General features: G+C 46.1%; 1 protein-coding gene across 1 annotated transcript; it reads left to right on the top strand.

Annotated features, from left to right (window-relative positions):
• The first annotated feature begins 343 nt into the window (after positions 1-343).
• Positions 344-10,057, top strand: AMIGO2 (adhesion molecule with Ig like domain 2). The gene is made up of 2 exons (XM_075745458.1): positions 344-770; positions 8,314-10,057. Exon 2 carries the CDS (start codon positions 8,387-8,389, stop codon positions 9,950-9,952), a length of 1,566 nt encoding a protein of 521 aa, XP_075601573.1. The 5' UTR covers positions 344-770; positions 8,314-8,386; the 3' UTR covers positions 9,953-10,057.
• Positions 10,058-11,905: the final 1,848 nt, after the last annotated feature.

The raw sequence follows: 11,905 nt of genomic DNA, 5'->3' as shown, positions 1-11,905 counted from the left end.
GGAACACCCTGCGGTTCCATCTCCGCTCACGGGGAGTTTTAATGCATTTAACGGGGACCGCATCTTTCTGCTGCGCCCTCCCGAAAACCCTGCCTCCCCGGCGGCGGCTGCAGAGCCGGGCTGCCTGCCCCCAGCCCGGCCGCTGAGGAGCTGCCGGGTGGGCTCGGGGCTGGTTTGCACCGGAGGGGGCTGAGCCTACCCGGGCGGGGGGGGTGGGGGGGGGAGCTTTGCCCTCGCTCGGCGTGGGCAGCGACCCGTTGAGGTGCGGAGCGGGGCGGAGCAGCGGGCACTCCCCCACTCGGGGACGCGGTCCCCCGGGGAGGCGAGGGGCGGAGCGGGGGCAGGCGGCGCGCTCCTCCCCCGGGGCACCGACGGCTTCGTCCCGCTGCCGCGGAAACCCTCGGGAGCGCGTCGAGGGGGAAGCGGCGATGAGTCCGGTGCTGCGCGGCGGGGAGGACCGGGAGGGCGGAGGCAGGAGGGGATAAAAACCCCGGCGCCGCTGTGACCGGGAGTCTCCCGCCTTCCCTCCTCACCCGCCGCCGGTACCGGGCTCCGGGCCTCCGCTCCATCCCCGGGGGCAGCGGGCCAGCACTGCCTGTGCCCGCGGGGGAGCGCAGCGGAGCCGCTGCAGCGCTCTCGGCGGCCCCCAACTTCCCCTCGCCGGTAGCGGCGGCGGCGGAGCGGAGCGGAGCATGCGGGGCCGGGGCTGGCGGCGGCGGCGGGGCCGGCATCGCGCTCCCCGGACATGAAGAAGCCGCCGGGAGCTCCAGGTAATGCTGCCCGGTGGGGTAGCGGAGCAGACATCCCACCGGTAGCCGGGCTATGGCGGGTGGGTAGGGTCCGGAGGGGCAGGAGCCGGGACTGAGAGGGGCCGCCGGAGCCGGGGGCTTCGCTTGGGCGGGCTCGGGGCGGACTAAGTCCGCCCCGAGCCCGCCCAAGCGAAGCCCCCGGCTCCGGCGGCGAGCGCATCCCGGCAGCGGGAGGGGGGAGACCCGGTCCCTACCTCAGCCGCGGAATGGAGCGGCTGTGGCCGAGCCTGCCCGGGGAAGGCGGTCAGAGACTCCTCCGGTGGGTGGGTGGGTGAGCGATGCGAGGGGACGTCGTGGGTGCCCCCGGAGCGATGCTGGCTTAGCCCGTTCGGCCACCGGTCTCGGCGAAACTTTGCCCTTCGCCGACCCCCGGTAGGAATCTGGAGGTGGCAGCGGACGGGCCTCCGTCGGGAGCCTGCTAGGAGCCCCCTCCCATCTTAGGCAAGGGGGTTTCTGTGAAGTTTAGCCCGTCAGAGAAGCTTTTGGAGGCGTTGAGGATCCTACGCTGGGCAACTAAACTTTCGTAAGATCTGGCATTGCTTGGAGACTGATTACTGATAGTGTAACAGGCACTGCCGCTTATCATTGCATTTTTTCTTAATTATTTGCTGATCTCCTTAGCAACTGAAGTAATTTGCAAGGTTTAAGCTAGGGTGCAGCTTGATTTACAAAGTAACATGGTAAAAACGATGCATTTCTTGTTTCACTGATGCATATATCCCTTGTACTCTCTCAAGAGGGATAAGAGCTGTAGAGTGTTGACTTCATGCAGCTGGTACTGCCGTAGACAGACTGCTGACAATTAGTCCAACTCGGGCTCTGTGGTACGTCACCCAGTTGCTCATCTGTGTCTCAGTTTTCTTTAAGCCAAGTGAGTGCAAAAAAAAAAAAAAAAAAAAAAATCTGTCTTCAGAAAAAAATCAATCTTTAGTGAGGGATGAGTGGGAGAAGATAGTTTTAGCTGGCTAAGGTTAGTAGGACAAATTCATCTCTAATTCAGCACTATTGAGGTCTGGCCAAGTGCTGGCTAGCGAGACCACTCCATTTGCCAGACTGACCTCAGGATCAGCTTGCTGCAAAGGTGATGTAAAGCCATTTTTTCATCACTGTTAGGTCCTGCATCAAGCGCAGCTTAGCCCAGTTCAGGGATTTAGTCCAGCGTATCAAGACAACACCCAGATGTAGCTCACCAACAGTCCCTAATCTCCGATCCATCATGTTCACTAAATCTCATGCATTACGATGACTGGGTAATCCAGATCTGCTCAGTCAGAAATGCTGAGCACAGCTGTCAGGCAGATTTGATGCAGAAAGCACCTTTCCCACTCAGGAATGCCAAAAGCAGAGTAGAGCCTGGAGACTGGAGTGAGATGGCCACTATGGGGATAATTCCTCCGACAGCATCCCACATACACACGCAGAATGGAAAGGTGCGTGAGTGACTCGTGGGCTGGCGAGACTTGGGGGACAGGGGAGTCAGAGGAGACAGTCACAGGAGATGTGGCACAAGGGAAAGAGCTAGGAGATGTAGAAATGGTGTGGATCTTCTGGAGGGTGGACTGAGATCTTTAATATTTGCTAGTATTTGAGGTTTCTAGAGGCTCAGCAGTATTCCTGCAGTAGTACAGGGGGGTTGTGTGCAAATATTTGCATTTTCACTGTGCAGAAAGTGCCAGCCAGATGTGAGACTATTTGCATCACCAATGTACAGGAAGATGTTATTCCTACTGTCAAGCATTTATCAATCCAGTTTGTTTAACATTGAAAAGACTGATGGTAATGTTTTCAAAAGCATTCAGGTGACTTGTGATCTCCAGACCTCTATTCACTGCTTAAATTAAGAGATGTGCCACATAAGGATTTTTTAGCAAAGTCTCAAATGAACCGGGAGACGGCCGGGTGTACGGGTTTCCCTGGAAGAAACAGCAACAAGCCTGAAGGTACTTTCAGGGTGTGGTGGGTTGACCCTGACTGAGGGCCAGGTGCCCACCAGAGCCGCTCTATCACTCCCCTCTTTCATTAGACAGGGGAGAAAAGGTACAACGAAAAAAAAAAACTTACGGGTCGAGATAAGGACAGGGAGAGATCATTCTCTAATTATCATCACGAGCAAAACAGACCGAACTTAGAGAGGGAATTCATCTTATTTATTACTAAGCAAAACAGAGTAGAGGAATGAGAAATAAAACCAAATCTTAAAAACACCTCCCCCCACCCCTCCCATCTTCCCGGGCTCAACTTCACTCCCGGCTTCAACCTCCGCCCCCCTCAGCGGCACAGGGGGACGGGGAGTGGGGGTTACGGTCAGTTCCTCACGCGGTGTTTCTGCCATTTCTTCATCCTCAGGGGGAGGACTCCTCTCATCGTTCCCCCGCTCCAGCGTGGGGTGCCTCTCACGGGAGACAGTCCTTCACAAACTGCTCCAGCGTGGGTCTCCTCCACGGGGTGCAGACCTTCAGGAGCAAACTGCTCCAGCGTGGGTCCCCCACGGGGTCACAAGTCCTGCCAGCAAACCTGCTCTGGCGTGGGCTCCTCTCTCCACGGGGCCACAGGTCCTGCCAGGAGCTTGCTCCAGCGTGGGCTTCCCACAGGGCCACAGCCTCCTTCGGGTGTCTCCACCTGCTCCGGCATGGGGTCCTCCACGGGCTGCAGGTGGAATCTCTACACCCCCCCATCCTTCCTCCATGGGCTGCAGGGGGACAGCCTGCTTCACCATGGTCTTCACCACGGGCTGCAGGGGGATCTCTGCTCCGGCACCTGGAGCACCTCCTGCCCCTCCTTCTGCACTGACCTTGGTGTCTGCAGATGTTCTTACATCTTCTCACTCCTCTCTCTGGCTGCAAAAATGCTCTCTAACTGTTTTTTTCTTTCTTAAATATGTTATCACAGAGGTGCTGATTGGCTTGGCCTTGGCCAGCGGCGGGTCCATCTTGGAGCCGGCTGGCATTGGCTCTGTCAGACACAGGGGAAGCTTCTAGCAGCTTCTCACAGAAGCCACCCCTGTAGCCCCCCCGCTACCAAAACCTTGCCACGCAAAACCAACACACAGGGGAAGAGAAAGCTGGTATAGAGGTTGTTAGTATAGCATTAGTGGGAAAGAGCCCAGAGAAAGTGGAAATGAGTGTTTAGAACATTAGTTGACCTTGCAGTGATAACTAATGGTGAGGATGTTACGGTTGCACAGCATTCCCCTTTTCCAGAAGCAGCTGTAGGTGCTCATTATTAAAAAACAAAACAAAACAAAAAATAACAAAAAACCCCCAACAAACACACACATTAAAAAGATCAAAACCAAAAGCCAAATCATCAACTTCTCTAGGAGCTGATCTGCTGCAGTCAATTGAGCTGTTCCTCACAACAGAGGATATTCCCTATGATGTATGTCCTGCGTTTCTTCTCAGTTAAGAAGCATGTGCACCATTACTGCACAGATGATTCATCTCAGGGCGTACCGTGTTTTTGGCAGTGAACTTAAAATGTCACACTTGAAGACCACAAAGAAATTATTTCTTTGAAGAGAATTCAAGTACAAAACTCCCAACCATGCCCTTCACTTTACTATAAATCAAAAAAAGCTATTTACCCAGCTCATTCAGAAATTATGGTGAAGTACTTAGCCAGAGTCTTTTGGCACATGTTAGCTAATAGTATTTAATAGCAGTATCTCTCCTGAGAAAATACATAATATTGAAGTTTGTAAAATAGTACATTTCTAAGACATGAAGTAACATTACTGGGAAGAAACAAAATGCCACTTTTTAATATACGGTTGATTGTAGGCTTTGTTCTTCATTGCCATTTAACACGTACACATTGCTAACCCAGAAATGTTTATGCAGTCATTCTGAAGAAGTTCAAATGATCACATAGGTTATAAATATTTATGTTGAGCATGCTTGGCTTTGCAGACCATCCTGTGTAATTTATGCTGAAGTTTTGGGGAACACATGTTGAGGAGCAAGTTGCAATTCGACAGTCCTACTCTCAAAAAAGGCAAAGAACCTTTTGGGAATGTAGGTACCGCACTGTGAGTTTGGCATGGCAAGGAAGGTTTCTGCTTGTCAGAGTACTATCCAAACAGTCTTGTGTGCCCTATGGTATGTTTAAGATGTCTATAAGTTGGATTTGCCTCGTCAGGCTAGGCAAGTTACCTAAAACAGTTCTCATTTGGCAACTTCAATGAGCTTTGAAAATGGACAAGCCAGTTTTCAGCCCTTACAAACTATTTTTGCTCCTTAGAACTCAGAGGTATTATGCTGATTTACACCACCACTGATCTGCCCTTGGAATTTGGTTGCAGACTAGCTCAGAGTATCTGGTGAGATAGTTGTAGGTATGGACAGAAACAAACATGCAAGGCTATTTAGTGTATTAAACTTGGTGACCCTTCCAAAATTGATCATTGACCTAGTATGTCCCATTTGGAGTACCTCCAGGTTCACAGTTATATTCAGCGTAGGAGCTGATTTTTGATAGTGCCATTCATCTTTTTGCATGTGCAGTTACATTCAAAGTTAGGCTGTACAGGTTGCAGAATCAGACATTCAAATATTAGTGGGACAGGCAACCTATGCAACAGCGGTTTGTCTCCCGTTTTGGGGATGCTTTATAGTGCAGTCTTCACGCACAGAGTTTTATGGTATGTGGTTTTCAGATACCTTGCTTCATGCAATATACTAACTAAATGAGCAGTTACTAAATTCTTTTTTCATCTGTCAGTGTGTTTCCATTATACCTTATGTACGGCATGCCACACAAATCCACACTGAGGTACTGAATTATTTCCTGATGATCATTTCTATAATGTTTTCATAGGTCTTACGCTCTAGAAGAACTTGCATCTATTAATTGTTGCCATAGACTAGCCAGCTAGCAAAAACAATTAAGTTAGGTGCTTAGGACTGGTTAAAAAAATAATTATTCTGGGTTTCTAACTTCCCACTGAAAGCCACGTGCAGTTAGATACTTCAGTAGGATGTAAAAGCCTAAAAGACTTTATGAATCTTGATGCTAAGCTTTTTTTTCTAATCAGTTAATTTATTTTTACAAAATTCCTATAGTTAAGATCATGTTGTTATATCCCTTTCATAGACAGGGAAGCAGAAGTGCCAGCTACAGTCAGCAGTTTGACTCTCATCTCAGCACTTCTTCAGATCAATCCTTCCCAAACTTACTAATAAGTAGAGGTTCCTTATTTTCTAAGTGTCAGGCTGTGGACTGTAATATGTTCATTATTTTCTAACAATTGCCAGTTCACATAATTTGCCTAAGCTCCCAGGAATTCTCTGGCAGAGGAGAGGATATGCTCCACTTCTCAGGTATAGGCATTTACTGAGCTCTTGATGTAATCATCCTTTCTTTTCCCTGCGCTTCCTCAGATCCTGTGCACAGGTTTTTTGTGCAGTCATTTGAGGAAAACAATTTAAGCAATCATGTAACTAAGGACTGTATATAAAACTTTAAATGGCAGAGAACACCTAAATTCTGACACTTTTTAATTTTTGAGTACTTGACTTGGCAGTCTTGCCATTCCCTTAATACAGTTTTTAGGAATGCATACATTTAAAGCCATTGTATATATAAATTCTTGTGAAAGGTGAATTGTCCCATCCCGCTGCCTTCATATTTCTTCTTTTAATGGGTCATTAGAAGGTTCAGCTCTTTAGATTCATAGCACATCTTTTACCACTTGACTTAAGGGTAGAAGATTTGTCAGCAGAAGACAGCAGCCTGCCAGATTGGCAGAGGGTTAGAGAAGAGGGGAATGAGGAACTGAGGGAGAGTGGAAATTCACATTTCACATATATTAATTAATTGCATAGTTAATCTTAGATTCATAAGTAATAGATGCAAATTCTCCAGAGAAGTGTGTTCCAAGGTTCACCTCCTGAAACTCTTGCTTCTCTTCTGCTTAACCCTTTTTTTTGCCCTTTATACCCTCCCTATCTGCTTTTCCAGTCTTACATGCCTTAACTGACTTCTGCATCCTCAAACTACCTCCTCCTCAGTCGCTTCATTAGTAATGATGATGATGCGCCATGAGCATCCTCCTTCCCTGGTTTTGCCCTTCCTTCCCTATGCATCTCTTATCCTCTTTTTTCCCTCTCTCCCCGTCTTTGGCTGCTTCTCTGCCCTGCTGTCCTCACCCTTTAGGTCTTGATTTTAATGTATTGTACTCAGGACTCATCCTTTCTTCATCCTTCTTGCCTCATCAGAGAATACAACTTCCCCTTTCATTCTGCTGCTTTCCATCTGAGGTTGCTTCTTTCTTCTCCTCCCTGCTGCCCACAGGCAGTGTCCCAGCTCCTGGCCACAGCCGCTATCAGCAGCGCAGAGCAGACATTGTGGGGTTTGTCCTGCTCAGATACCGTACCAACGGGTGGGTGAGATTGCAGAAACAAGTATGAGGTTAATATGTGGGAGCTGAATACCGCGTTTGAGCTGTGAAGGGGTGGGGATAATCAATGCCTATGGAATCACCTGGGAATTTACTGACAAACTCTTCACGGATATCCAGGGAGAGCACAAGTGAACAGAAATGTACGTACTGCTAAGTACCTGTACATTTTCTTAGGAGATGGCAAAAAGCATATGCCTTGGATTCCCTAGGGATTCACTACCCTGTCAAATGTTACGTCCCTGCTTCAAACCACAGTGACACTAAAATATTCTCAGAAAAGAGTATGGTTGGTTTTGTTCTTACTATTTAAGTATGAGCTTTTTTTTTTTTCCTTTATAAGTTTTGAGAAATGGCTGACTCATTCTTACTGAAAGTTCCCAAAACTTGTGCCTGAGGTAGGCACCAGACATAGAAAATTTCCTCTTCAACAGTTATTTTGGCAAAGTTAGAAGTGGCAGAATACAAAATATTCCAATTGGACATCTTGCATAACTTTAAAAATAGGCTGTTGCTACCTGAACTATCAGTTACTGAATTTAAAAAAAAAAAAAAGGTAAAAAAAAGGAAAGACATTCATATGACATTTAAAGCTAAGTAGTCTGAGAAAATTCTTTGCTTGAAAATGTGTGACATTTTCTGATTGGAAGGAAACACATGTTGTAACTGCTCCCCACTAGACAAGAAATTTTTGGATGAGGCTTTTTCTTTCCTGTATCAGGAGTTTTCTATCTGGGTTGGTTTGTAAACAGGTAGGCGATGCCACTGCCCAGTCATGTTCCACAGAAGAACGTTTCTGATTTATTTTTTTTATGAACTGTCAGAAATTGCATTCCTTGGTCCAAGACTGAAGAATAGTTGCAATGGTTTTGAAGAGAAAAAAATATCGTATCTGTAGTGTGAGTATTTACATGAGTGCAGAATGTCATGTTTACATAAAACCAATGTTAAGGTTACATCACCTAAGAGCAACTAGATTTTATAATTAACTGCATGAAACATTAGGTATTAATTCCCTGTGTTTTTCAAAAGGCATGCATAAGAAATCAAGCAGGGTATGGATCGTAAATGTTAATGTGCTGTACCTCTGTGTCCCTCTTTTGACAGCGATTAGTGCAAAGCTAACCGCACATATAATCTGTGGCAAGGAGCACTGGGAGACAGCTAAGAGACAGTGACAATGTCTTTAAACTGGCAGACAATTTCTACTCAGCTTGGAGTTTTTAGAGTGAACTGCAAAGGACTGGCATGCCTCTTGGTCTTCACAGTGAGCGTTTGTGGCAGCGCCCCGGGGATGTGTCCAACAGCCTGCATCTGTGCCAGTGATATCGTAAGCTGCACCAATAAGAACCTCTCTCGGGTGCCAGGAAATCTTTATAAATGTATGAAAAGGCTGGATCTGAGTTATAACAGAATTGGGTTTTTGGAGCCTGAATGGGTGCCAGTGCTGTTTGAGAAACTGAACACTTTAATAATCAATCATAATAGCATTAGCAGCATTATGACCGGAAGCTTTTCCACAACCCCGAATCTGAAGTACCTAGACTTGTCATCCAACAGCCTGAAGACGCTGGGCAGCCCTGTGTTTCAGGAGCTAAGGGCACTGGAGGTTCTCCTGCTGTATAACAATCAGATAACACAGATAGAGTCTTCAGCCTTCGGAGGATTGTACAAATTGCAGAAGCTGTACTTAAGCTATAACTTGCTCTCGCATTTCCCGCTGGACTTGTACACTGGAAAACATAAACTGACAGACCTTGTCTTGCTGGACATTTCCTTTAATCACATCCAGTTGATGCCTATTCAGCGCCTGAGTTCAGTGCCGGCCAAACATCTTAGTGGAATTTATCTTCATGGCAACCCATTTTCTTGTGACTGTATGCTGTACTCCATGCTAATCTTTTGGTATCAAAGGCACTTCAGCTCGGTGGTGGACTTCAAAAACGAGTACACCTGTTTGTTGCAATCAGACCCGAGAGGTTACAATAAACTGCCTTTGCTGCACGACAACTTTCTGAATTGCTCTGAAAGCACCGTCAACAGCTCTTTCCAAGCCTTTGGGTTTATTCACGATGCCCAGGTTGGTGACAGGCTGATTGTACACTGTGACAGCAGAATCAGCGATGCGGGCACGCACTTTGTTTGGGTTAGTCCAGACAATAGATTGCTGGAGCCAGACAGGGAGACCGACAACTTTAAGGTGTTTCGTAACGGCAGCCTGGAGATAACAGATGCCCAGCTAGAGGACTCAGGGCTGTATTCCTGCATCGCAATAAATAAGAAAAGACTATTAAATGAAACCATAGAGGTTAGAATAAATGTTAGCAATTTCACAGTGAACAGGTCCCACGCTCATGAAGCATTTAATACAGCTTTTACCACCCTTGCTGCCTGCGTAGCCAGCATTGTTTTAGTACTGCTGTATCTCTATCTGACCCCCTGTCCGTGTCAATGTAAGGCGAAAAGGAGGAAGAGGAAGCTGAACCAAAGCAGTGCCCACTCATCCATACTGAATTCCACGCCGCCGCAAGAGCTGCCAGCCGACGAAAAGAAGGCTAGCACTGGTAAACGGGTGGTTTTCCTGGAACCTGTGCACGAACCAAAACACAGTCAGAATGGGAAAGTAAAACTGTTTCCTAATGATAATATCATTGCTGAGAGTATCTTAAAAACTACTCGAACAAAATCCGACTCCGATTCTGTCAACTCCGTGTTCTCAGATACACCTTTCATGCCGTCAACTTAGTTTGCTGCCTGTGTTTGTATCGTGCAGTTACATTTCTGAATACCTCCTTTGCTTGTAGCAACCATCAGGAAAAACAAATAAAAAGAGAGAAAATGTTTTAAAAAATTTATCTATTGTCAGTCCTTGAACTGCGTCTCCTCTCTGTGAGTGCAGGGCCGTGCAACAATGATATCTAGTTCGGGAAGAGCAAACAGCGTGGCATTAATGTGAATGTCTTCAGCACAAGCTTAGCTTTTACTCTCTGGTCCATACACAACAATTTCTCATACATGTTTAGAGGCGCTTTCAGTGCATACAGCTGACTCTTCAGAGGCAGAGGCTGACCCCTATAAAGCACTCTCAGTCGTGCTGATAACTCAGCTCCTCTGCAGATGACTACTGAGAAAAATGCCCAGGCTTCCTGCAATTCCTTTCACAGGCTCATAAAATCTTTACAGTAAAATCACTGGAGGAAAAAAGTCACGGGTTTTCTTGGACTGATCAGAACAAAAAGATCAGATTTCCCACCAGGATGCCTAGCAGCACTGAACAAATGTTTATGGCCTTCAACCGTGTTTGCCAGTAACTACTTGAAAACTTTAAATGGGGGGGGCGTTGTACTCATTTTATTCAAAACTTAATCATGGGATTACTCATGAGAAGTAAAGTGGTTGTATTTGTTTATAAATATTGAAACATAATGAAAACAGGTAAAAAATAACGTGCTATGTTTGCCTTAGTCAAGGAATGAAAGTTGCCAGTCATGAGGACTTAAGCTAATCAGCAGTAACTCGTTAAGCTGCGATAGCTGCATTGGTTGTAATCAGTTGTCTGAACCTCCACTACTCGCTGTACGCTTGGCATCACGTGTGGTGAACAAGCCTGCCACCATCACCAGGGCTTCTGCTTCATTTAAGGGTGGGTGGCTTCTCTTCAGAGGTAACTTCATGAAATAGGGGAAATATTGAAATGAATCCTTTCAGTGGCACGTGGTTCCAGCAGTCTTATAAAATTAGCTTCCTAAAGATTTCTCTTAAAAGAGGAAAATACAGTATTTGGACAAATTCATGGAAAGATCTAAAAGATTTTACGCACCATGAATTCAGAAAGCGCAGGTTTTTTCTTGACTTGGCCCTTGTCTTGTATGTTGTGCTTCCATCCTTGCCCAAAGGTATCACTGTCAGTTTATGAACCTGCTAAGACTGGCCTGGACTGGTCATGCAACATAGGTTGCATGAAGTGTTGCCTTATTGTCACTGAGTTATTGAGCATACTGTTATATTCACTATTTATTTTTCTGTTTCTGTTATATTCCCCTCCCCCTTTTTTTTAAGCTTACTTGCATTGGGACTAGGTTGGACTTTGCCAGTCTTCCTCGCATTGCTTAGTACCAACTTCAAAGGAGTTTTGCAAGGAATTACAGCTTACCAAAGAAGAGTCATTGGAGCATGTCTGTCTTGTTCTATATTTGGGAAATATACTGAAAGGGTAAAGGATAAACAAAATCAGAATCAAAGGGCTACATGGTATGGAAACTGTAATTTATTTTTGAGAGGCTTACTGTAAGAGCCACTTGCCATCTTTTGTGATTTCTTTTGAGAGGCATGTCATCATGCTAAAACTTATATCTGGCTGAGCCAAAGCTATCAACAATTGATTTGCTATGGAGAAATCCTGATGTAGCTAATTGTTTGAAAGCAAGCTCTCTGGAAAACAGATTAGATCAGGAAACAGTGTTGCTGTGATATGCACAAAGTATGTGGAATTAGAAAACTGCTGGAGAATTTAATTCAGATATTCAGGGAAACAGAAGATGGAAATTCTTTTTCTAGGCAGAGGATAATAAATATTTAGGAGAGAAAGATGACCGGGGGTTTGGGTCTTTTATTTGTACATTTATCTGTGTAAATTTCAAAATGGCTTCTGTGATCAAGCAGGTCAGTGCCCTTTCATAAAGCTCCTTCCCTCTTTTAT

Source organism: Balearica regulorum, chromosome 1, assembly GCF_011004875.1.
Source record: "Balearica regulorum gibbericeps isolate bBalReg1 chromosome 1, bBalReg1.pri, whole genome shotgun sequence".
In the NCBI taxonomy this organism is placed as follows: Eukaryota; Metazoa; Chordata; class Aves; order Gruiformes; family Gruidae; genus Balearica; species Balearica regulorum.
Note: the sequence above shows the minus strand (reverse complement) of the source record. Positions and strands in the feature narration are given on the sequence as shown.